General features: G+C 40.8%; 1 protein-coding gene and 1 non-coding gene across 3 annotated transcripts in view; both read right to left on the reverse strand.

The window, feature by feature from the left end:
* SMC3 (structural maintenance of chromosomes 3) overlaps positions 1–27,887 on the reverse strand; it is a 55,985-nt gene that overhangs the window by 27,056 nt on the left and 1,042 nt on the right. For both annotated transcript variants that reach the window (XM_080287134.1, XM_080287135.1), the window contains exons 2-10: positions 20,671–20,746; positions 18,212–18,250; positions 16,016–16,155; positions 15,191–15,343; positions 11,943–12,060; positions 8,348–8,529; positions 6,612–6,737; positions 5,311–5,552; positions 2,294–2,401 (exon numbers count right to left, since the gene is read on the reverse strand). In XM_080287134.1, coding sequence (XP_080143260.1) covers positions 2,294–2,401; positions 5,311–5,552; positions 6,612–6,737; positions 8,348–8,529; positions 11,943–12,060; positions 15,191–15,343; positions 16,016–16,155; positions 18,212–18,250; positions 20,671–20,746 — 1,184 coding nt within the window. The remainder of the gene's footprint in view (positions 1–2,293; positions 2,402–5,310; positions 5,553–6,611; positions 6,738–8,347; positions 8,530–11,942; positions 12,061–15,190; positions 15,344–16,015; positions 16,156–18,211; positions 18,251–20,670; positions 20,747–27,887) is intronic.
* On the reverse strand, positions 26,733–26,851 carry LOC145418860 (5S ribosomal RNA). The gene has a single exon (XR_013900763.1). It is a non-coding gene; the product is annotated as a 5S ribosomal RNA (ribosomal RNA).

Below are 27,887 nucleotides of genomic sequence, written 5' to 3' on the forward strand. Positions count from 1 at the left end.
AGTATTCCTAAAAGTTAATGCAAACCTCTAATGCCTAATTATTACACTTTGAAATTTCAATCACAGTTCACTTTATCATGTAAATTCATCATCATCAACATGTGGACCACTTTTCCCACCCTACGACAGGGTAAAGTGTAGCAATGTCCAGACAGCCCAAATTTGCCCAAACCACTGGGCCATGTTCCCATTTGCTCTCCATTCACGCCCCTGGAACCCTGGCTCTGTCTGATACATGTAAATTCCTTTCATTTAATCAAAAACTTACAAGTTACCATGTCACTTCCATTTCATTCAACTTCCCCACTGCTCCAACACTTGTGTGTCTAGTCTTCTAGGATTGTCGTGCCCTATGTCACACTATGCAACACAACACTTTCAAATACATCCCCAAGTATAGGTCAAATTACACTATAAGCACAGACTGAAATATTCTCACGTTGCACTATGGCTTTCCACATCCCCTTTTCTGACTGAAACTATACAGTAATCCCTCAGTTATCTGGATGTCCATTACCCGGATGCTGTGATCTAGCTGTTCAAAACCATTGAACATTTTTCAAATTTATCCGGACAAAATGCTTGCATTTGGGTGGAAATTGCAAACATTTTCACTTAGCTGGGCCATTTTTCCCCCCAATTATTTTTAGGGCCATGATGATTGCTTGCCTGTGGTTGATGGGTCTGCTTGACAATGGTTATTGCTTGGCTGTAGTTTATAGGTCTGTTTGACCAGACAGAGTTGTGTAAATCACCAAGAATAAGTGTTGTTCGATGTACCGTAGTGGTCTTTTACAACGGCTTTCAAAGTTCGGATACGTACAAGGGGGGGCCAGGGGAGAAGTCCATTATCCAGATGGATCCACTATCTGGATAGGCCTTTGGCTCTATTACGTCAGACAATTGAGGGATTACTGTATGATGAATACAGAATATTTCATATCTCATTCTGGCTTTGTACAGTATGCTAGGATACAAATGACAAATACTACTAGAACAATGGAATGAAAGAACAGTGATCTTTCTGTATATAATCACTGATCAGCAATAGCACCCTTTATTGGTGCTAAAGCCAATACACTACACCAGGGCAATACACTAATACCTACGGACAACAGCTGAATCCTTCCCCTCCCCCCCTCCAAATGCTTGAAGAACAGGAAATATTTACTGTAATGCAATTAATACATGACAAATGCAGCTTAGATGTGTGAAATAAGAAACATCCATCAATGGCTTTGTCAGCATACACCATGAATTAGTAGTTAGTAGTTAAAAAGATTTGGTGCAGTGGCAAGTGTCTGGGAAAACTTGTGCATAATACTTCCATTATCTTTCAACCTACACAGAGAGAAGGCCAAATTTAATGCTACATTATTACACACTGGAAGATAGTACTCCAAATGCATACTGCAGTAGTACAGCATTAAAACAAGAACTGTGATGGTGTTCAACACTAAAATACACTGGTACAAGATTTACCAGAAGATAGATAGGCCATCAATTCAATTGAGTTTGCCAAAAATTTAATTTACTGGAAATCAGGCATGCCACCAAACCATCTGACACATGCATTATTAAGATTTTTAATACCAGTAGTAATACTACTTAATCTGGAGCAAGGAAAATACCACAAAAAAATTATGCACAAAGTAAGCCAAAAAGCTACAGTATAAAGTATGAGGACTGCATGAAGCAGGGTCGTTAAAATTATGTAAGCATGACGAGTGATGATACACGTGGCACGTGTGAACAAATAGATATGAAAATGACAATGAAGTGGATGATACTTATGTCTCGTCATGTCATCAACAATAAGTAAAACTTCACAATTTCCAATCAATATACAAAAGCACCATTATAACAAGTATGGATACTGCTCACAAATAACACAAAATTGAGTTAATTAAACCTCCTTGATAACTAGTGATGGAGTCGCATCCTACTTCACCTGATTATAGCCTTTGTAAACAAGTATCAGATGAACCAAACTACTCATAGGGAAGAGCAGTAATGATTAGGGCTCTTTATATAGTAAAGACAAAACACATGCTGAGTATAATGGTGCCTGTATTGAAGTTATAATGACCTTATGACTTAGAATTACTGGTACTGACTGATACATTTATTATATTTATTTCCATACATATCAGAACTATAAAAAACAAGCCAAAATCAATCTTTCTTTAAGACTAACACCTTTAAATATCAAGAATGAGGAAAAGTTGTACTTTATTTGACATCTTCCTTTAAAAAAAAAAAAAAAAAAAAAAAAAAAAAAAAAAAAACATACCTTAGCTCCTTCTGGATCCACTGGTCTCGCTGTTCCTTGGATGTGAACTGACTGCCACGACCTTGTTTAGCGTACAGTTCTTTACGTTTCTGGTCCTTCAGTGACAATCTAACAAGATAAAAATAAATTAAAAATAATGAACCTGGATACTTAGTTCTACAGCATTAATATCTACATTCACAATTTCTGCCTGGTGTAGTAGTAGTAGTAGTTGTTCCCTAGGCAGTCTGGCCGAACAGCCCCAAGTCCCTTAGGAAGGTCATGGCCGAGACCAGGCTTTCCCACAGAGCTCTCAAAGAGTGTATGTTGTGTTGTTGGCGTAGGTGATTGTGTGCAATGCAGTCTTCCATAATGTGCTTAATAGTATGGGGTGCTGTGTTGCATCCTGGACGGGCATCAGCAATGGAGTCATCCAGCCTCTTCTGGTAGCTTAAGAGGGCTGGATGGTGCCCACATCTCAGCCTGGCCAGGTGGACCCTGTCCTCACAAGGAAGATAGGATTCAGAAGGGTGGATGTCAGGAGGCCATGCATGCAGCTGTGTGTTGTCTTTAAGTGACTGAATGGAGCGGCAAGTGATCTGAGTGTGGATATACTTCTGGAAGCTGGTCTGAGGCGGGCGAGGGGGGAGAGATGACAGTATTTGTGTATGGTATCGTGTGCTGGGTGTTGTTTTGATGTTCCTTGATGTGGGTGGATGTGCTGCCATGTGCTGTAGTGGATGTTGTGGGTTTGTGGAGGCTGCAGCATGAAACTGGTTGCCTCTCATGTCTAGGTGATCCTTGACTTTGAGGATTTAGGTTTCTTGATGTAGGTGGTCTGTGGGTGTAGTAGCTGTGCAGCCTGTGATTATTTTCAGGGCCTTGTTCTGTATGGTCTGTAGAGTGTTGTAGTGTGTTTTGGTCAGGTTAGAAGCCCAGGCAGGGCTTGCATAATTCATCACTGAATGTATGTATTGTTTGTATGCTGTGGTGGTGGTTTCATTGTTGTGACGGAATGTTGTATGGGCAAGTGACCTCAAAGCATTAAGTCTTGGTGTTATTTTATTTTTAATGTTTGTGATGTGTTGTTTAAATGACACTGATGTATTGTATGTTACACCAAGGATTTTGGGTGAGTGTGTGTGTGGTAGGGGAGTGTTGTTTATGGTGAGGTGTGGGATGTGACTTCTGCTGTCCAATTTGTGAGAAGCACCACTGTAGATTTGGCTGGGGCTATTTTGAGCCTGTTTGTGGTGAACCATTCGTGTAGTGTGTTGAGGTAAGGTTGAATGATGTGTGCAGCTGTGTTTGCATTTTGGTGTGTACATGTAAGTGTTATATCATCTGCAGAGGAAGCTATATGTATCTGTGGTGTGTGGGGTATGGGTATGTCGTGCATGTATAGATTAAAGAGTGTAGGGGACAAAACAGATCCTTGGGGGATGCCGTTTGTGAAGTTTCTGATGTTAGAAGACTGACCGGCAAATGTTACGTGTGCACATCTACCTGCTAAGTAGTTTTCCAGCCATCTTTTTGTGTTATTGTGCATGTTTGTGTTGAGTATTTTGTTTGTGAGGTTGTGGTGGGGGATGACATCAAAAGCTTTGCTAATGTCTAGTGTGACTAGGAGTGTTGTGTGGTGGCCTAGCTGAATTCATGCCATCTAGTTGTAGTATCAGTCGTTCAGTGACTTTAGAGGGGGTGCAGAGGAGTGTGATGGGGCGATGTGAGGAGCGTAACGTGAAGCCTGGTGTAAATCAAACTGCACTATCTGGTGTAATTATTAATACAGATCTAAAATAATGCAAGTTTGGTACAGCATTTCAGCAATAACCCAATCTCACTTCTCTGTGACCCTTATCCATCACTATCCACTTCACTGTGATTCTCTATATTGTGCTTTATTCTTGCCTGCATCATTCCCCTCCCCCCATCTGTGAAAATCAGAAAAGGCCTCTCAAAAACGAAAGAGCTAATGGGCACTACCCCTCACCATGCAATGTTTTTCCTTAAGTTAACAAAATTTTCAGGCTGCAAAGCTACATTTTACATTATTAAGGGGTAGAGGTTAAACCACTTTCCCTTAACTGTAATCACTTAAACACAGTTCCTGGGGGAAAAAAAAAAAAAAAAAAAAAAAAAAAAAAAAAAAAGTCCTTATTGTCCATTTTTATATTGCGCCTTTGCTTGCAACTCCATCATCATCAAATCCTGTGTTGTTCCATGAGAAGCACAGAAGCCCGGGGCTAGAAAAGTTGGCCCTGACATTAGATGAAAGTGACCAGCCTCACTCATCCCTGAGTGGCATTGTGTGAGCAATAAACCCCAGCCACCCCTTCAATATAAACCTACAGACTCAATCTGGCTGGAGCGCCTTTATTACCCACTAAACCACCACGTGCCATAGTTTGGTTATATGGTTATCACCCAGCATAGTGTACAGGAAACCATTTGGCTTGTCACTCAGTGTAGATGATGGATTTTTTTTCAACTTTTGACAGGAACTGTCACAAAACAATGCAGAAAATTCTTGTTTCTAGAAGCCCACTTACAGCTACTTCAACAAGTTCCAATTAGCTATTCCTCATCACTGACAGCCTAACTATCATGTAACCATATAATCTACAGGGGGTGAGGGGGAGCCCCCCCCCAAACTCCCTTGGGTGAGGGAAGCCCTCCTCCTCCCCCTTTTCTTTAAAAATTTCATCTGTCCTCTGTCTGAAAGGATTAACTCCTTCCTGCACCTGGGTGTCCCAGGTCAGTTAAATGGTAAGTTTCTTCAAACACACACTACAAAATATACCAATATATGCAATGCAGGATAATCACTTCACTATGAAGACATTTTCCTGTTATTCTTGTTGCCACCAAATAGTGCTATTCAGTTTAAGAAAGACCTCACATGTTAAAGTTGTCAATAGACTAGCTAACCTCCCTCATATGAAAAAGTCTATCCTATGTTGAACAAATCTGCAGGAAGGTGGCAAGAATGAAATAGTGTCAGAGAAGTTAACTGGTCAACCATGTAAACAGCTTACTCATGTTGTGCTTCATCCTCTCTTGCTTTCATCTCTTCATACTGGGGTCTGATTGCTTCTAACTCTGCCTCCTTTTGAGAAATGGTGGCCCTGAGTTTCTGCAGTTCCTTCTCAGCTCGTTCCTTGGACTTATTGTCTCCCTGTACTTCGTCTGCCAGATCCTTGATGGTGAACTCCAGTTTTGTCTTTTCTTTTAAGAGCTGCTGTTGCTCCATACTGAAAGTGTCCTTCTCTTCTTTTACCTGTAATAAAAAAAAGTTTATAATAATTCCATGGTGTCAGGTTGGTGCGCTCACCATCCACTCACTCGATACAGAGCTGCTCTTGGGTGACTGTCCTTTCCTCTATTCCTTCCTTCCTCTTCTGTCCTTTCCTCATCCTTCTGTCTACTGGTGACTCTACACTGAGTGACAAGCCAAATGGTTTCCTATACACCAGGAAACCATTTACTATGCTGGGTGGTAACCATATAACCAAATTGTGGCGCCTGGTGATTTAGTGGGTAATTAAGGTGCTCCAATCGGACTGAGCCTGTGAAGGTTTATAACTAAGGAGTGGTTGGGGTTTACTGTTCACATAATGCCACTCAGAGATGAGAGAGGCTGGTCACTCCTCTTTAATGTCAGGACCAACTTGCTTAGCTCCAGGCTCCTACACTACTCATGGGGCAACATATATAGATAGACAGAAGGAAGGGGGGGGAGGGGGGCATATTTTTCACAGGAGGGGGGGGCATATTTTTCTAAGTGTACACACAATTAACATGAACAAGTGGGCAATCCTTACTCTGTAACATATCTCAATGATTGCTATCTCCAACCTGAGTGTATAAAGCAGCTATTGGAAAAACTTAGAAGCAATGTGTCATTGTTTTAATCTGATGATTAGGTCTACTGTAGTTGACAAGCAAGAGAAGTACAGGGACACAAAAACCTATTTACATTAATTTTTCAATTCTGAAGGCAATCAATATATTCTACCATCATCCTGAACTTTTTTATCAGAACCCATTACCCTCCTCATTTCATTTCCACTTTCTTATGTGGTACTAAAACACATAATCTTCCTCAAGCAAGTCAAACCATGCTTTACCTTTGGCCTACATAAGTTTTCCTTTTCAACCACTACAAAGCTGTGTAGCAGATCAGACGACAACAAGGCTGGGGCACTAGCGTTCTCTTAACTGCTACTGCATGATGGTTAATGATCCAACATAATACTTCTCCATCCCCCCAACCTCACAGCTCTTCAAAATGAAATATGGTTAAGACTACTAAACAACACACTCTTTCAAAACAAACCTGGGATAACTTTGACTTCACATCCTTCATGTCTTTGGACAAGGTTTTAATGGAATCCTGGGCTTTTTGTAACTGCTGTCGTAATGCTTCTTGCTCTGCACCAGAATTTTTTCGCTGATTCTCCATCTGTAAGCATATAATTGTATCAAATTAGTAAATACAGTACAGTACTACTAAAACCTAAATGAAGGCTGTACACACAGTGTAAAGATTCAGAGGAACTTTAGTGTCCCTCCCCTCATCCTATTAGCTACCTTAACTTTATACACCTATTTAATTATACTCACATTGCTTTCAGCTAACTTCAAACCAGACGGAGCAATTATGACATCTCTCACAGTTTGCATGACTAAATTCAAATCCTACAGTCTAACTCCATTATTCATCATATACTCCCCTACCCTCTTCAATTTTGATTAGTGTCAACTTGTTAGCCTAGAATATTATTATAAATTATTAGCAGTCTTGTTATTCTTATAACAGCTTCTTAAATAAATTTCCTACCAAATTTATCTAAGTTTTCCTTACTCATACATCGAGAACTTCTAAAGTAACCTGCTTCCACTCTTTTCTAACTCCTCAAAAAATCTACACATTATCTTGTGTTCAGGGCCAGTCTAAAAATATTCCCATTCCATAGTTCACTTCCTGTAACGGTTCTCACAACCCATAACACTTCACTTTCATGCTGCAATGTCTTTCAATACCTCCTCTTTGTTCACCACACTGCCAAACAATTCTGTTCAAGCATTTGATTCTCACTAACAACCAAAAATTATTTCATACTACGGAAGTCTGACAACCTAGCTCTCTGAACCACCAGTCTTGGTGAAAGTATGGTGCTCTACACATCAAGCCAAATCTGTAAGAGGTAGCTGGAATTTGTGAGAATGTAATGCTACCCGGGGCATAATCCTGTTACCCTAAACCCATTTACTACAATGACTCTTCCTCCCTTCATCAAAGAAAAGGTTAAATCATCTTGACTAAGCCTAGCCAGCCCCATACACATCACAAGGGATAACATGAGACTGATTTATTTACAGACCTCTAATACTTTACTACAAACCAGAAATATCCACAACACATGAAACAACATTCTTAAACCTCTTCAATCCTGTGACATATTATTAACTGACAACTTGGAAGATGGCTCTAATATTACAAGGGTCAATGACTGCTATACCTTTATCTAATCCCTCCAGTTCGCAAGTCTTTTCTGTTTAATAAAATCATATGGTACCGTAACAGCTTGAGTAACAAAAAGAACACTGTATTTAACCCGTTAACTGCTCCATACAGCCTGGGCTGTTCCAAGTGTGACTGCTCAATACAGCCCTGGCTGCGCAGGCAAATTTCAAATATAGTGCCATGGTGACCAACGCCGACCCATGCAAGCATGTTTGAGCCTTCAAAACTGAAACCAAAACCGAGAAAGAAAATGAAAACCATACATTCCATTAGGGAATCAGACACTTCGATGTTCATCCATAGCTTTACCAAGGTAAATACTGGGCTAATATTTTGTTACTACTGTATATACTTTGGCATGTGTTCTCTCAATTCCTAAGACAAAATTTGGCCTTTAGGGAATTTCATTTTTACCCATGTCTGCGCACCACGGACACCTAAAAAAAAAAAAAAATAAAAAAAAAAAAAAAATAAATAAATAAAAATAAAAAAACGCCATGCGCAATTAACGGGTTAAGAGGTTCAACACAACTACCAACACTTACATCATCTAGCTTCTTCCTAGTTTCTTTAAGTTCACGATCATGGATGGTGTATTCAAGGGCACGGCGCATCTTGTCATACTTCTGGTATTCCTTCAGTTCTTCCTTTTCCTCTTCCAGGGTCTTCAATCGGTCCTCTATCGTCCTCAGGAATTCTTCTATCTTTTCTCGCTTACTCTGTGTTTCTGTAAAAATTAAGATACATTAGAAACCACACAAGCAAGTTTTTGGTACACACTATAAATTAAGAAAAAAATCAAAATCTGAATCCTGACTAATCATAGCCATTTCTTAATATGATGGGTTAAATAAATAAAAAAAAATAATAACTCCAGAAAGTGAGGAGGGTAGCTGACTGGGGTTGGTGGGCAAGGTGGTCGTCAGAAAGTGTGGGTCGCCAGGGCGCCTGAGAAGATTGTGTGGCCGGTGTGCTCTATGTGGGTGACTGGGTGGGTATATATGCTGGGTAGCACTGTTAGATAAGCTTGGTGAGTGGCATTCCTGGGTGGGCAGGGTGGATGGCCGAGATCAGTGTGCTTGGCGGGTAGCACAGGTGGCTGGGAAGGGTGAATGTTGGGTGGGCTGACTGAGCAAGTGGATATGGCTCCCCACACGACACAGCATGAGCGGAAATTTTAGGGCTAGTAGTCATATAACTTGTCACTGTTCATTAGATATTAGTACATCCTTTAGAAGATGAATAATATTTGGAGTAAAATTCTACACAGTAGGGCACTGAATTGAAATCTGCTAAAGCTTCAATTATTTCTTGCTACGCTGAACATGGATTTATACAGGTAAAAGTAGAAAGAACTACACAAATATTACATGTGGCAAGACGAGAGAGCGAAGCTTCAGAGCTTCGATCCATCCACCTAACAAATCACAGGTTTTGTGTGGTTAAAGAGGGGGAGTTGAGGGGTGGACGTGTGTGATTAACCTGCCCTCTGATGGCAGACTACCCTGTCCCCTTATTAGTGTTCACTGCTGTACTGGTTCATTATTACAACCAAGAAACTGTCTAAAAATTATCAACTGCAATCACTGAGTAAGTGCCTGAAGAGGGCATGATCAAAGTTAATTACCTTACAAAGAGGGACACCAACAGAATAGGTCATACGCTATCTCATTTCCCTTACAACCCAGGCAGAGATGAGATAGCACAGGACATGGTTGTGCAGGCTTTGCCAACTCCTCAATTATCAAGAATGGTACATACATTCAAAGGGGTGAGTTCTCCCTTCTCGATCAACTAGTCTATGTTGATGTCACTTGAATATGCTTATTCCACTGTCTTCTGGTTAGTTCATTCATTCATCATCTAATCAAGTGTTTCCCCATGAGATGCAAAGGAGCCTGGGGTTGGGGACGTTGGTCCTGACATTTAAGATTAGAGAGAGACCAGTCTTACTCATCCCTGAGTGGCATTATGTGAGCAATGAACCCCAACCACCCCTTGGATATAAACCTTCACCAGCTCAATCCGACTGGAGCGCCGTAATTACCCACTAAACCACCAGGCACCAAAATTAGGTAATATGGTAACCACCCAGGTTAGTAAATGGTTTCCTGGTATACAGGAAACCATTTGGCTTGTCACTCAGTATAGGGTCACCCACAGGCAGAAGGAAGAGGAAAGAATGGAGGAAAGAAAGACAGAGGAGGGAGTGTAAAGTCACCCGTACGCAGGACAAGGACTGAATGAAGGAAAGACAGAAGAGGATGGAAGGAAAAAAGGATGGAGGGAAGGAAAGGGCAGACACCTGAGAGCAGCACTACATTGAGTTAGTGGACAGTGAGCCCCACCACCTACTAGTATAGCTTGCAAAAACCATCTCCTTACATTGGATACTTTTGCCTGTATGACTAAGAGGAGTTCAACAACTTGTCTACGAATGTAATGTTCCTCACAATGGAATGACCTCAATGGCTCTTTACTTGATGCAACCCTTATCGCATAATGAGGCTTGCACTAACATGAACTAGGCAATTTTCTTCATCATCATTATCCAGACCTCGTTTCCCACCCAAGGGCAGGGTGAGGAGTAGCAATGTCCAGACAGCCCAAAATTGCCCAATCCAATGGGCCATGCTTCCATTCACTCATCATTCAAGCCCCCGGAATCCTGGCTCTATCGGATACACCAAAAACATTCACCACATTCTGCGGCTTCACATATCATATCCGACAGAGTCAATCCAAACGACTGGATTGACTCTGGTTTAATCCCATCTCTGGTTTTTAAGCCTTCCCTCAGCAAGTCATATACAGTTGCAATAACCATACCCAATCTCATCCTATCACTCTTCCTGTTACAAGGTTGTATAAATTTTCATTTACATGTTAAGCTTCAGCACAAATATACTCCTACACTCAACCAACCACTTTCCCCACATGCTTTATTTATTTATTATATATTAAAAAAGACAATGACTCGAAGTATAAAATAAATACTGGGAATAAGGACATAAGCTTTACACCGAGCCCAGGAGTTACTTCAGGCAAGTATGGAAGCATGGATGCTGAGGGAAGAGAATGCCACAAAGAAGAGTGAGGTAGATGTGAGTAGTGTTAAGTGGGACTTGTTAACTGGTATATAAAGAAGCCACTAAAGAACCCTTCTTCTGCCAACAATCATAAATGTTTATTAGACCGACTGAATAATGACAAAATGCCCCAAGACTCAAACATAACTTTCTGGAGTGCAGCAGTGGGGTATATTTTTGTACACTCCTGTGTGTAATCCCAGGGAGGTAGTGCTTCTAGTCCTGGCTGTGTGTGTCCATTAATAGTATATCTATCTATCTAAAGCAGGGGTGAGGAATGTCCGGCCTCCGGGCCGTATAAGGCCTGTAAGACCATCTGATCAGGCCCACGAGGCAATTCATAAACTCATGAACGAATATATACTGTATATATATAATGTACTGGACAACAGTTGATTTTAAGCTGATAATTTTGTATGGCCCATGAATGATGTTGAAAATATCCTAATGGCCCTTAATAGGAGAAAGGTCCCCCACCCCTGATCTATAGTCTGATGCCACGATCCCATAAGAGGAGGCTGATTTTCTTTGAGTTGGTTGTTTTATGGGAAGGGACACTAACCCTCCACCAGCCTACTTGTTGACACACAGCATAGTATAACTCAAAACAATGTAGATTCAATTCAAACCAAACTTGGAGGAAGGGTTATGGTTCAAGTAAGGATAAAGTGATGCAATTTTGAAAATAACCGATCAAAGGTCACAGTCAGTTCAAACATTTTTACCCAATGTGGATCACACACTGCAAGGGCTGAGGGTTTGGCAATGGTGAAGTTATTCATCCCCCTTGCAGGTCACAGGGAGTTGAGGGACATCTTCATAACTGGGCAAAGCAGCTGCCATTACCTAGTGCCACCCTATGAAGGCATCCCCCTGCAATACTGAGGTATGAAGGAATGCAGTAAGGTACAGCATATGAAAGCAAAGACCAGAAACTATACAGTGAGTTGTGTGAATGAGATGGTACTAACATACAGACAGAAAGTAGTAAAACAAAGTAAAAAAATGAATGTACTCATCTACCCATAAAGTTGAAAATATAACTTCTTACCCTTAAGGATTACTTTGGATTCTTCTCTTCTCTCATCATAAACTCTTGTTCCTGCCACTTCTCTGAGGAGCTTTAATCTGTGTGAGTCTGGTGCTGTGGCCATCTGATTGATTTTACCCTGAAAAGGAAGTTAAATGCATATGTTAAGGTTGCTACATACTATGCCTTGTTATTCATGGGTGAACTGTGGAGATTAATTAATCCATGGAATCATTAGTTCAGCAGCATTGATACATCAGTATAAAACCATATACTGAAACAAAATAATTCAACATTTCTAAAGGCGCTGTTGCTATTGTTGGTCAACCCTAGCCTGTCTGGCTAAGCAGACCCATCAACCACAAGCAGGCAGCTGCCTCTGCCAGGCCATCCAATGCAGTGAACCAAGGTTACATTGTGGCTGACAGCACCCCACTCTGGTGAGGCATGGGGAAGTGTGGAGGTTTCATCCCTGCGTGTATGTCACATTTGCATCTGCACCCAGTAACAGGGATACCACGGAATGGTCCACTTCACACCATGATCTGATTATATGATTACCACCCATCATTTAAAATGGTTTCCTGGGTTACAAGAATCCATTAAATTTGTCACAAAGTGAAGACCCAACTGAAGTGGAATGAAGAGAAATAAAAAGTGACAGGATGAAAAAGAAGTAGGAGGAGAGGTGGGCAGACACAGAATTAGACAGATAACAGAGAAGGATGAAGTGGGCAGCATTACATTATGTGAGAGGATGATTGTCGACACCATTAATATGCCAAGTGTCCAAAAAGCAGCATCAGGTGGCTAGGTGTGGGGCTACACGGTGAGGCATGATGATAAGTGAAAAACGGGTGTCCAGTGATGCAATACTGAGTACAGTACTGTGCTACAGTAAGGGTAAATGTAGCTCTTGGACAAAGTACCTCAGTAATTGAAACTGACTTATCTGACATACAAATGACATGTGTTTTCAAATGGAAGCTGCTATATACAGTAGTATATTTACTTTCATTTGCTGTGGATGTCTAACGAAAAAATTAAGATACCGTATTTTTGGGCATAAAAGGTGCGCTTTCTTCCCCCCCTCCCCAAAAAATGTCCCAGAAAATCACCCTGCACCTTATATGCTAAATTTCAGGCTTTGGGTAGGCTTGGGCTACAGGCAAGTGGTAGTTTCAGTGCCGCAGTAGGCCTACCGGTACCATAAATGAACTCCAAACACCTTCTTTACAAAAGTGTTTCCCAAATTTCTTTAGAATGATTAGCAACTAAATATTATAAATTACAAATATCGTTATACATGTGTAATTATAGTAGTAAATTACAAATATAGTTATTCAGTACATAAGCAAACCTGTGTCCACATCAGCTGTGTGCTGTTGTTTGTTTACATCTTATCACACTGCCTCATGTTTTATCATCATCATCATCCGGACCTCCTTTCCCACCCAAAGGTTATAGTCATAAAAAATAAAATAAAATATCTCTTCGTACTATAAATAAAGTATGATCTTTACTGTTCTGTGTTGTGTTTACTGGCAGTTCATTATAATAAAAGATGCATTGTAATCCTCACAAATTTGAGGAAAAATAAAAATAAAAAATATAGATATTTAAACAAAAATATTTCAGTCACTATGACGGCTTAATAAACTATATATTCAGCAGTATTTTTTCATTACTGTAAGTTCTGATGACACCACAACTTGCACCACCATGTCTGTTTACAAATGATCAGGTGATGGTGCATACTGCTTAAGCAGTGATGACAGCTCTGTATTAGGGGTGGTAGTTGGTAGTGTCAGCAGTGGAGACAGACAATATTAATGGTGATGATTGATAATTTTATTGTTGCTGGTTGATTGTGGTTCGAGTTATTAACGATGGCCAATACTGGTGATGGTGGAGGTCCATGGTGATATTTGGTAGTGTTAAGGTAAGTACTGTAACTTACCCTACCATGACAGCTTACCAAAGGGTGTCACTCTAAATTTTCATGATTCCTGTACATGAAAATTTTATAACCTGCAAATGAATGGTTATGTGAGACATTCAGTTATGGGGTCTGGGGTTCGCTGCATTTTTTAATTTTTCCCAGATTAGGCCTGCCAAAATTGAGGTGCACCTTATATGACAGAAAATAAGGTATTTCACTTACCACAAACACAAAAGATGAACGGCAATTCCTGTTTCTAAATGCAGCTCAAGATTTTATTTTCATCTCTAATGTTTGCAGCCTTGACATGCACATTAGCACATTCACAAATATTTATCATACATACTGGGTATACTGTTATCAACAGTAATATTTTTTTTTAATATATAATTTTAACACATTCAATTAGATCACTTTCAACTTCTCTGTTCAAACACTGTCAGTTCTCCCTACCAATCAGTACTGTATGCAATACTCCGCACCAGCCAACTTGTTTGGAGATTGTTTCACACATGCCGCTGACTTGACTATGTTAATCTTTTCCATGTTGATAAACAGTGACATATGTCACACAGTACGCTCATTTACATCCTCACTTCACAATGATGTGTGTCTCAGATGGAGGTTGAGGGGGTGGGTGCAGTTCCACAGACAAGTTCGCTGGAGAGCTGTACACTGCTATACAGTAATATGAAAAATTTCACTGGTTTCTATTATAACAATCTAAAGAAACTCTCTCCAATAACTATTTGGCACTGATTAAAACTTTTAGTGTAAGTTTCTTTTATATCGCTTCTTAATAACAAAAACTAATGTACAGTATTCCTGCATAGGCATGGCTTACTGTAACATCTATCTGAAAGATTTCAATATTTTTGAAATGCTGTATGGTAGTGAGACCTGGACAGTGGAGGAAGATATTCGCCAGCTCAGACGTACAGAAATGACAATGATTAGGTGGATGTGCAGTGTGTCCCTGCGTCCAAGACCTGGAGGGGTTGGGTTTACAATGGAAGAGTTGAGAGGTAGGATGGGACTGGAGTGTATTGGTGTTGTGATAAGGAGAGGTAGATTGAGATAGTTTGGACATGTGGAGAGGATGGGGGATGATAATTGGGTGAGGAAGGTGAGAAGTGTTAATATTGGGGGTGGGGTTATGAGGTAGACGAGAAAGACATGGGACAAGGTCATTAAGTGTGACCTCAGCGTTAAGGGACTGAACAGGGAGGCTGCAATGGATCGTGCAGCATGGACAGCCACCATTAGGTGACCAAGGCCGACACATGCAAGCATGTTGGAGCCTTTAAAAATGAAAACGAACCTGTACCTGTTTGACGATGTAGTAGGGATTGGAGCGAGAAAACCCCGCAGACTCGAGGAGATTCATTACGTCAAGTTTTGTAACTGCCTTCCTGTTGAGGAAGTACTGGTCTTTTTTGGCACCAATGACTCGACGTAGATAAACTTCATTTTTGTCAATCTGTTAAAAGGAAAGAAAGAAAAATGTTTTCAAAATGGATCAAATTCACATATACTGAAGCTAATGTTGATTACAGTATACAACTGTAATATCAGAACATTTCTGAATGTTGCTTGTGGGAAACCATTTTAATTAGTACCTACAAGAATGGTGCTATAAATTCATACTGATTTGGAAAAATTAAAGAAAAAACTATCAACAAAACATTCAACAAAATGAACCACACGTTACCACTTATCATTTTATTTTCCGTTAATGAATGGGATGGAATGGATAACCACAAAGCTAGTTAAAATTCTAATGGTCAGAATGGTCTTGCAATTGTGATAAAAATACACCCAGATACAAAATTAGAAGTCAAAGGATCATAAGATATTGATACCCTAAGGCAGGTAAAACACTAAACCTAGCCAAAACATGACAAGTAACTACTCTGCCATAATTACATTATGGTAGGTTCTAGAACCAGCAAAATTACACCCTGCTATAAGCAATGTAATAATTAGATTCTGGTATGTCTTAGATCCAGTAAGATATTACCAGCTACACAGCCAAGACAACTGTGTACCGGTACCAGTACTGGTAACCTACACCATGTCACCATAGCTGTCAAATAGACAATACATGCTAGAGCTAGTTAAGACACAAAATGTACTTCTACACAATACTTACTGGTATCCTGCCATCAGCATTGTCAAAGATGATCTCAACAAAGGCTGAGATAACACGAGGCCCAGTGCCCTCGTGTAGCAACGCCTGCCGCTGCTCTGTACGCAGGTGGTTGAACTCATCACTAAGCACAAACTGGATGGCTGCAGAGTATAAAATATACATTAAAATTCCACCTCAACTTTAACCATGTACTATTTTTCCCCTAGACAGATTCCCCCTCCCCCTTGATACTGTACCTCTAATTCATTTCATCTGACTACCATGGACCACTCCTAAACTGAGAGAGAGAGAGAGAGAGAGAGAGAGAGAGAGAGAGAGAGGTGGGGAGCAAATGTCAGGCTCGACAATGACAATCTGCGTAGCTTGAGTGAATCAACAGCGAATATATACTGTATACTGTTAAGAAAGAATGACAGTAGTGTACTATACAACTAAAAGACACTGAGATGATTTTATGAACAAAAAGTTTTGCAATACAGTACAATCCCAGTTAACCGGGTGGCTTGGGGAATTTACCTTCCTGGTTACAGATTTTTCCCGTAGTTCTGATATTCAAATCTATACAGAGGTGATAATTATCACAGCAGTAAATACAATTCAGGTACTCACCACTCACATCAGGGGGCACACTAAGAGATTCCACCTGAAATATTTTCCTCGTAAACACACACCAAGGTCATCATGCACATGCATGCAATGCCTTGCAGTACTGCAAAATGCACAAGTCCATTCTGTTAACTACCGAATAATTTATTGTAGGTACTGTACTCATAAATGTGAAAAACTAAAGAAATAAAATCCTGAACATTTATTGGTAAATTATCATGACACCTGTGCCCCCACATCAGCTTTGTTTATGGTCCCGGCCCCGACTGACCGCCACTATCTGTTTTGCACCATTCTGTTAACTACCGAAGTATTCGTTGTATGTACGGTACTCATAAAGGTGGAAAAATTAAGAAATAAAATCTTGAGCATTTATTGGTGAACTGATGTTAAGACTGGACTTGTAGAATTATCACACCTGTGCCCCCACACAAGCTTTGTTTACGGTCCCGGCCCCTACTGACCGCCACCATTCCACCCTTCACCTACCAATCAGCTGTTTTGCACAAAATATAATACATGATGTACATATGAAGTGTAAGCATTTTTTTTCTTTTTTCTTCCAACAAAGTAAACCTTCATTCTTATTAATTTTTTTTTTTTTTTTTAATCTCTGCCAGCATACATGCATTCTAAGATGAACTTATGTGGTGCAAGTTAGAGTCAGTCCGTTAGGAAGAAAAACACCGGAGTTTGCTGATTTGCTCTCTCCCGAGATGTCTGGTTTACAAATTCCATGCCTGTCTTTGAAACGATTTAACCATCCAATACTGAAATCACATTCGACTTCTGTATTCATTTTACTGTGAAACTCTCTTGCTTTTTCTTGTATAAGAGGACCAGAAATAGGTGCTCCCCTAGATCTTTCTAAGCAAAACCACTCGAACGATGAAGAGTATGCCTTTTTTCAATGGACTTACTTGTCTTGCTTTTCATGAAAAATTAATTGAGCTTGGATGCTTGGGCCTTGATATCATAAATCGTTGGATTTCCTATGTTATACTCGGTCATCAGTGTTTTATAATGTTTGCCTTTTTCAAGTCCATTGCATATGTCCAGCTTCTGTTTCAAGGTAAGCACAACACGCTTACGTTTAGTTTGCTCTTTAGGCATTTTGAAGTGTTGAAATTACCGTCCAGAAGAGCAACACAACAGCATGAGAGATTGTTTACTGTCTGGTGGTAAAAGGCAGACTGGTGATTTGTGGAAATTGTGGAGGATGACTGAATTCAAGTAGGGGAAAGAGGGAAGAGGAGGGCTGGTTAAGAGGATTTAAATCAGCCAGAAATGCCTTCACCTCGCTTAGTCCGACTTCACCCAGCCTCGTGTGACACGATAAAACAGCAGTTTGGCGGTCCATTCAAAATGGCGCACAGTTATAACTTACTGAAGGTTTTTACCAGCCCTTGAATTTTCCCGTTTTTCTGGATACCGGATAGCAGGGATTGTACTGTACTACTAACAGGATGAAAGTCTACAGGATCAAGAAAAGCTCTGGTGGTGGGTCAGTTATCAAACAAAAAGCAACACTACCTTGAACCAAGTTATTCACAATAATGTAAGTAAACAGTGTACAAGTATGGTACTTACCATAGAAGAAGTTGCTCTTGCCAGAGCCATTTCTCCCAACTGTAAATAGAAGAGACATCTTTAAGAATCTCCCCCCAAAATCATTTTCATCCATTACTTCACTATACTGTACAATATGCAAGTTTGAAATGACATTCATTCACCAATATTCTTCTAAATATAATGGTATCTACTGATTTATCATACCGTTAAGTAGGGGTGCCTACCATCCACTCACTCAATGCAGTGCAGCCTTGAGGTGACTATACAGAGTGACAAGCCTAATGATTTGCACAATGGTAGGTGGTAACCAATGAACCACATACAGTGATGTGGACCCTACCATGGCACTTTTGTTAACTAGAGAGATGCATATGTGGCATCCATCCCAAAATCATTCTTCCCCATGCCTTGGCAAGGCAGTTTACCAGGGGGAACATTGGTTCACTGGGCAGGACAGCCCTCCAGGGATGGGTCTTGTCTGCCAGACAGACTGAGATGACACTAGTATTCTATCAACACATCTTTAAAATGCCCAACAAGGAGCAAGCATGATGTGTTATTAGAGTGGTATTACATGAGTGAAAACCTCTTAGCCCCACTGAATGGAATTTCTTATTGGCCACATCCAGTTGGAAAGCTTAAAGGGGAATTACTGAGATGAATTCCTGCACAGAATTTTTGGTTTGGCAGTGCAAATACATTAGTATAAATCCATCCATCCATCATCCAATTCTATGTTGCCCCCTGAAGAGCATAGGAGCCCGGGGCTAGGCAAGTTGGTCCTGACACTTAAGAAGAGAGTGAACAGTACAAATCACATCCACAAACAAAATACTTCAATATTCCTCAACTATGTTCCAATTAATAGGCCAAAGTTGTTGGAAAGCAGTAACACAAAAAACATTTTAACCAGAGATACCATGAGTCACTCATTTTCTTTTCCTGGATTGCACTATCATAAGGCATGTAAGTCATCAGTAAAAAAAAAAAGGGGTGTCCAATGATGCAAAACTGGTGTTGCAGCAAGGGTAATAATGTACCAGTAGCTCTGGGACAAGGCACCTCAATGTTTGAAATTGGGTCATTTGATGTCATACTGGTAATTTAGGTATGCAAATTCAAGGTGATTGGTACCAAAGTGTGCTTTTTAAATTTGGATGGCTGAAGAAAAAATATTTAATTTCAATGTGCATGACAACACAAGATGAATTAGAATATCTGATCCCATACGGAACTCAAAACTTTTCATTTCAAAAACTGGTCTTTAACCTACTGGACCAACAGTTATCTGCTGGGTTATATGGTTACCACCCAAAGTAGCAACTGGTTTCCTGGACTACAATAAACTACTTGCCTTGCCACTCAGTATAGCCACCTGAGGGCAGCTTCACATCATCAACAGATGATGGGAATCCCCTCCCCCACTGCACACAAATCTACCAAATTCACACTGCATTTTCAAAAATAAAAAGGGGGCATCTGAACCATAGAGACATAACTTAAGGCCTCCACAAAAGTACTGTGATACAGGCTATTACTTGCAAATCTGGTAAAAAAAAAAATCTCTGATAAATATGCTCAAGTGAGTATAAGTGCCTCTCAATCTATGACCAGACAAATCAATCCTGTAAGGAGAAGCCACAAACAAATTGCCTTATGTCCCAGTTTTCTGCTTTCCCCACATTTCATTATCTCTTCACTCTATCCTGCTATCTCATCCTCAGTATACCTCCCCCCTCCACCTCATTCTCATACAATTTTCTAGTCAAGTCTCTCATACTCCATTCTCTCCACAAGGCCAAACCATCTCAAGAACACTTCTACTGCTGTCAGTCACATTCACACTAACACCACAATGCTCATTAACTTGCTCAACTGAGTGAATCTGCATCCCTTCTCCAGTTATACACAGTAGTTTTAGCATCAAACATGGATACTAAGTAAACAAAATTATTTCTATCATGGTTTCTGCAGCATTTCCTTCACATCTCTTAAAGACATTACCATTTTTTAACAATTGCCATTATATCTTTGGGTATACTGGGCAGAAGCCTTGCCATAACAGCAAGGCCCAATGGGGTGTGACAAGCAGCTACCCTCACTACCACATCTACACATCACACAAGTGAAGTACACGCAATCACACCATTAGTGAAGTACACATACATCACAGCACAAGCAAAGTACACCTTCATCACAGCACAAGCTAAGTATGGTACACCATTTTGTAATCTACAAAAAAATATTTCTGTTAAGAAAAGCATGGTTCTGCATTTTATTCCCCTTTAAGTACAGCATGCGGGACATAAAAATGTACCTAGTAGACACCACATCAGGGAGTACTGGTGCCTATTCAACTTATGGCATTCAGTGCTATAAAGAATTGATACTAACAGTACGGATAGTACACAGGAATTTAAGTAGCTGTTATAAACTACTTCTGATCTTAAATACATGTACTGTAGTACCGTACTTACCGACTACATTGTGCCGAGGGTCAAAAGGATCGATGATAGTCTGCTCACGATAACTCTTAAATCCCTGAATAATAATCTGGAAAAGTAAAAAAGTACACTATGTTAATAAACCATCAACATAAAAATATGTGCATACAGTTTACACAGTATGCTCAAGCAGTAAAAGAAATTACTATAAAGGATAAGCTTGTTAAACCATTCAAGTCACCATTTCTAACACACATGGATACAGCCATTACTCTAAACAGCAGGCCCTTGCTTTAATCATCCTTTACACGACACCCTTTCTGCCCTGTGGGTTAGTGCCCCACCCCGTAACTAAACAAGCGAATAAAGCACCTTGGACCAGGACAGACCATACGCTGACGACTAAGGAACGGACAAAGGACATTATTAGGGTGGGGATGTGGAATGTGAGAGGAGTTAATGATGAAGTGAAAGAGAGAGAGCTTGTGCAGGTGCTTGAGGATGCAAGAGTGGATGTATGTGGATTGATTGAAACTAAATGGAAAGGTGAATGTGTGAGAGAATGGGAATATGGTTTAGGAATATGTGCAGGAGTTAATGAGAATGAGAGGGCAAGAGAGGGAGTATGTCTGATGATAAGCAAGAAGTGGAAGGAGATTATAAGAGAGTATGGAACAGTGGGTGCAAGGATTGTATGGGTAAGGATGAAAATAGGTATACAAGCGTGGGCGACTGCGTGTGTGTATGCGCCGAAAGAAGACCAAGTGGCAAGAGTGAAAGATTAATTTTGGGCAAGTGTAGAAGCATGTATGGACAAGTTTGAGAGGAGTGAGAGTGTTTTTGATTGGAGATGGAGACATGAATGGCAAAGTCGGGAATGTACGAGTGGATGGAGTGGTTGGTCAGTGGGGTGTGCCAGCTGAAGTAGATGGGAATGGTAGTGCTTTGTTGGACATCTGTGCTGGTAAGGGGTTAGCTATAGCTAACACCTACTTTCAGCATAAGATAATCCACAGGTATACATGGAGGGTTATGAGGATGGATGGATGGTGAACTTGTTGAACAAAAGCCAATGAGAGACTATGTGTGTGTGGACGAGCGAATGAGAAGACAAGTGGTGGATGCAAGAGTGTGGAGAGGGTGGGGGAATGGAATCTCGGACCATCACTTAGTGATGGCCAAGGTAAGGCTGCAAAGAAAATGGTTGAGGAGACGAAGGGGAAGACAGGAGGAAACAGCTCCTGTGAGGAGAGTGGAGAATTTGCAAGACAGTGAGAGAATGGCAGAGTATAGGAGCATAGTGGAAGAAAGATTGGGATGGTATGAGTTAGAGCAGATGGAAGGGGTGGAAGACGTATGTAAGATATTCACGGAAGAGATAGGTGCAGCGTGTGAGTTGGTTTGTGGAGTGAGGAGATGCAGGGGCGTGCAAGGGACAGCATGGTGGAATGATGAGGTGAAACGAGCTGTGGAACAAAAGAAGAAGGCATATAGTGAATGGCTGGCGAGCAAAGGTAAGAGAGAAGATGAGAGAGTGAAGAGAGAGGTATATGTGAGCAGGAGAAGGGAGGTGAAGAGATTGGTGAAGGAGAGTAAGAAGAAAGTGGATGAAGAATTTGGGAGGAATCTGAGTGTGAAATGGAGGGAGAGTAAGAAATTGTTTTGGATGGAGGTAAAGAAAGTAAGGCAGTGTGAAATGGGAAATAGTAGAAGAGTGAATGATAGGAATAATAGATTGTTGGTGGAGAAGAGAGAGAAATTGAGGAGATGGAAGGAGCACTTTGAGGATTTGTTGAATGTAGAGAGTGAAAGCAGTGTGAGTATAAGTGGTTGGGGAATGGCTGGGAGGAGAGATGAGAGAAGGGAGGAAGAGATCAGTAGGGACGATATAGTCGAAGCATGAAGATCAAGATGGGAAAGGCCCCAGGAATTGATGGAGTGTGTGGTGAAATGCTGAGGTATTGGGGTGAGATTATAGTGGAGTGGATATGGAAGTTATGTAGATTAGCTTGGGAAGAGGGAAGCATTCCGGAGGACTGGAAATTATGTGTAATTGTTCCTTTATACAAAGGAAAAGGGGAGAGAGAAGTATGTAGTAACCATAGGGGTATTTGCCTTCTTAGTGTGACTGGAAAAATACATGGTAGAATACTCATTGATAGGGTTAGACATATAACAGAGAAGTTAGTTGGAGAAGAACAAGGAGGATTTAGGAAGCAAAAAGGGTGTATAGATCAGATATTTGTTCTGAGATGTTTAGTGGAGAAGTATCTAGAGAAGGGAAAGTGTATGATGCCTTCATGGACTTGGAGCAAGTTTATGACAGAATAGCTAGACAAGGTATGTGGAAGGTATTGAGAATATATGGAGTGGAGGGGAAATTGTTGAGTGCTGTGAAGAGTATGAATGAAGGAGCTAGGGCTACGGTGCGAGTGGATGGTAAGCTGAGAGAGTTCTTTGATCTCAGTGTGTGACTGAAACAGGGTTGTGTGATGTCTTCATGGCTGTTTAATGTATACATGGATGGCGTTGTAAAGGAGATGCAAGGTAGGGCAGTGGATGTGGGGCTGGCTCTAATGAATGAGGGTGAGATTTGGAAGATTCTGGTGTTGTTGTTTGCTGATGATACAGTATTACTGAGTGGTGATGAATGGGAGTTGCAAGGTTTGGTGAATGAATTTGGGACAGTGTGTAGGAAAAGGACTCTGAAGGTTAATGTAAACAAGAGTAAAGTTATGGTGTTTGAGCAGAATGAAGTAACAGAATGCACGGTGAGGCTGGATGGCGAGGATATGGAGAATGTGAGTGCATTCAAGTACTTGGGTAGTGTGATGAGTAAGGATGGAACTTGGGGGATGAAGTGCATGAAAGGGTACAGCAGGGAATGAAGGTTGTTGATTCAATGAAAGCATTGATAAGAAATAGGGAGGTGAGTATGGAAGTTAATAAGTCACTGCATGACAGTATTTTGATCCCTACCCTGACGTATGGAAGCGAGGCATGGACCTTGCATGAGGTGAACAAGTCAAGAGTGAGAGCAGTGGAAATGAGCTACTTGAGAGGAGCATGTGGAGTGACAGGTTGACGAATGAAGAAGTGAAAGAACGTTGTGGGGTGGATGTGGTTGAGATTTGAGAAGGTTAGGAGAAATAAACTGAGGTGGTTTGGACATGTGGAGAGAATAGAGAATAAAAGACTGACTAAGAGGGAGTATGTAGGTGAGGTGGAGGGAGGGAGAGGGAGCAGAAGACCGAGGATGAGATGGAGGGATGGAGTTGAGAGGTATATGAGGGAGGGGGGAGGGTAGTCAAATGACGGGTGACAGAGCGACTTGGAGGCGTTTTGTCTACGGCCACCCTTTGCGGGATTAGGGCGTCAGGCTATAGATAGATATTGATCATTCCATTGTTTACACAGGAAGAGTGTGACTATGAAACCCAGATTGGCATCTCTAACATTCAAAATACAGTAGCGACAAGCTGGTCATGGGATGCAGATGTCAAAACCTTCATGCATGGGCACAAATGACTCTAGGCATCCTTCCTTGCCCCTTTCACCCATGTTAGGCCACATATTGTCCTGACCTTAACTCATGAACGCATCTGAGTCCCATATACTTATCCCTGTATTGCTTGAACCACGATGTCCCCAAGCAACAGACAACATCCTCAGTGTGATAGAAAGAGCCAATGGGTGCCGTTTACAACTGGGGGCTCAAGTGCTCAGATGCTGGAGAACGACTGATGGACACCAAAAATTGATGATGATGACCAGGTATGGTGATATAGCTAGCACACACACATCTGCACCCTATGACCAGCCAACAGGCACTGCCTCTCTTCTGCTGAAAGTGCCATTTCACATTTCTTTTTTATTACACAATGAATGCATCTGGCAATGACTGCTGATAATATACACATATGCTAGAAGTAACTCACAGATGATACCCGAGATGAGGCTGCTTAGCCTGTATGATCCAGCTCTAGATAACTGAGTGATTCTGTGCTTGGGTGGATTAGGTTGCTTTTTTGATTTTTCACTTTCAAATCATATATACTTTTGTTCTTGGCTGCTCCAAAATTTATCCAATTCACTTTCAAACCTTTTCACATATTCAGCATTGACCACTTCTCTGGGAGACTGTTCCACTGTATGTATGGTAAATAGTGTCAGGTGATTGCAGGTTACTGTTTTTGCAAGGCCACTGAGTTTTATAGCAAAGAGTGAATCCCTGCTTTAGCCTCATCCTAAAAAGATGCAGCATGTCATCTCTTCTACTGTGTCATGGTGAGTTTAAATTCCATTGATAATACCATGTTTCTATTCATATTCAATAGTTAATGTGTAATGATGATCACGTGTGTGTTTATGCATGTGTCTGATGGCAGTACAGTTTTTAACATAGCCACAAACAGGACTTAAATTTTACAGGGGAGGCCTTCCACAGTTTACATGGGGACCCCCCATTACCTGTATAAAACAAGGACCCACTGTACTGCACATCACTCAGATTAATAACCTGCCCTAACCAAGCATCTTTATAAAGGTATGGCATTATGGTACAAATTTCCACCCACTGGCAGCCTGTGTGGGGTACCATTTCCAATGTAGGTACGAACGGTACGAATATTTGGTACAGAACCCAGCCAACACTGGGTTGTTATAACAGCATAGTTAGGTTATGTTTACTTGAATGCCATTTTTGTTTACTCAAACCTGCTCTTTATTTGAATCTGGTTAACTTGGGAGTGCATTAATACCTGTCACCTGGGGGAAAACAGCTTTGACCAGTGAATTTGGCTCATGAATCTTGGTCAACTTAAGTGGTCCAAATATTTTCAGTGTAACCTAGCATATACTTTACTAAAATTTGTTCTTCCCCCAAACACATGCTGTATGTAGGTTTGCTGCAGAAAATACTGTAGTAAAGCAATGCTGGGGATGGGAGCTATTACAGGGTGAAGGTTGCGCATCACCAAGAAACTACTACAGCTACTTATGGGATGATATTGGAGCCTCCATAAAGAATATGCTAAGGAAATGCCAGAGAAGATCCGACTAATTTGGGGATATTATGTCACAGAGCACACTGAAATAACTGATGGATGTGGGTGCAATGAAGGAAAATTAAATCTGTAATTGTCTGATATAGTCTCATTTGTCTGACAGTCCCATCTGAGAGTTAACCTTAAATACTGTACAATATAAACAATACTTGACCAATAAATGCTGAATGGAATCTTCTGCAATGGCAAACATTTTCATCCTGAAATACTGTACTGCCTGAAAACCTTCTAATTATTCCTCTTTGGGTAGAGGCTATCCAGGATGTGAAAATTGCTGGGAAATGTCCTCTTGTGACCCCCTACCCAAAAAATGTGTAAAAGCAGTGTCCTTTTCTTTTCTTTTCTTTTTTTTTTTACCTGAACTAAACCATTTATTTTTCTCAATTTCCCTTTTCTGATGAGGTTTCACATGTTCTTGATTTTTTTTGGTGCTGGTTTCTCATTAAAAATGCCTAATTTTGCCATTTTCTCTCCGTCCCCCCCCCCCATCACCACAGCAAAATAAGACATTTCCAACAAAAGCCGTGTTTTTTTGAGACTTTCAGACCAGTCTAGTCCCACTGCTGTTCTGGCGAGACAGTTTCACAAAAATCATAATGGTCAAGACTGGTCTCAAGCAGTCCTGTCCCTGAGCCAGGACTGGGTTTACCCAGTCCCATGCACAAAGGATGTGAGGTAGCACTGGGCAACAAGGACAGGGAGGAGCATTCTATGCCCACAGTAAACAGCTGATACAGCAAAGATGGCTGACAGAAGTGAGTTAAATATTACTTTTAAAATAAAATCTCGCACAAATAAGTCACCAGTGACATAGGACGGTGATATAAATGTAGATGCTACTTGAAATGAATACTTGTTTAAACCTGAACTCAAAAAGATGATCAGTTATGGCAGAAGCAGGAATATAATCCATCCATCCATCCATTGCCAGACGCCATGTATCCCACACGGGGTGGCCAAGGGCTTAGAGTTAATTGTTTTACAGGGAGGGGCACTAATCCTCCACCAACCCCACTTGACACGTAGGGATGCCAACAGCATCTGGTGTTCCCAGGTGGTCACCCATCCAAGTACTAACCAGACCCAACGTTGCTTAACTTCGCTGATCGGACGGGAAGCGGTGTACTCAACGTGGTATGGAAATTCAAAGTCCACATCTCAGTGGATTGTTATGAGGTTATGACAGCACTTACAACCATTTCCCAGTAATAATTCCTTAAGGACGAGCATTACATCCTTTGCCTACAGTTATTAGTTCTCTTTTAGCTGAAAAAGTAAGCTAAACATTTATTTCACTTCACAGCATAATGGGAACTCATTATCATGATCCTAATAGTGACACACTGGGAAGCTGTCATATTTTCTCTTATGACTTACAAACAGCTACTGTGTATGCTAATAATGACAACATTTATAGATACACTGATTTATTAACATCTTATTATCTGGAGCACATTAAGAATAGTAATGGTCTAAAATGCCTCACAAATATGTGACTAAAGACTGAGCATCAAAAATCAATCAACGCACACGAAACACCAGAAAAAACGAGTATCTAAATGGGCTGGCTTACTTCTACCCAGACCCAACATAACATTAACTGCCACTGAACCTAACCTAGAAAGCCACTCAAACATTGTGCTTACCATCTTGGCCTTGATGTAATTTCAGGACACACACACACACACATAAAACAATGCATTTATGAAGAAAATGCCAGAAAAGATCCCACCTCATTTGAGAAGTTGGTAAATGTGAGGTTTAGGACCAATATGGCTTTCAACATACAGACAAGGTTTTTTTTGATGGCTTTTGATGTGTTTTGAAAGAATCTGACCTTCATTTCTGCCGGAAATGCTTTGTTTTCCCATTCCCCCCCTCCCCCTTTGGGTGTGGTAGAAGGGAAAACATAGCATTGCCAAAAGAAAATAAGGTCAGAATCTTTCAAACCACAACAAAAACCATCAGAAAAACCTTGTCTACAAACCTAACCTAACCCAACCTAACCAGGGGGCTCCACCCCCCCCGGGCCCCCTGTTGTTGCCATGGAATCGTCGCTAACCTAACGGCCTAGCACATACCTTATTAACTGAAATCAAACTCATCTTTTGGCAATTCTCACATAACACTTGTGAAGGCAGAACTCCGTGTTTTTATAGGAAATTTATGCTCCTCTTGTTCTTT

This window comes from Coenobita brevimanus, chromosome 116, assembly GCF_032717465.1.
Source record: "Coenobita brevimanus isolate Jiangsu-jjx chromosome 116, ASM3271746v2, whole genome shotgun sequence".
NCBI lineage: Eukaryota > Metazoa > Arthropoda > Malacostraca > Decapoda > Coenobitidae > Coenobita > Coenobita brevimanus.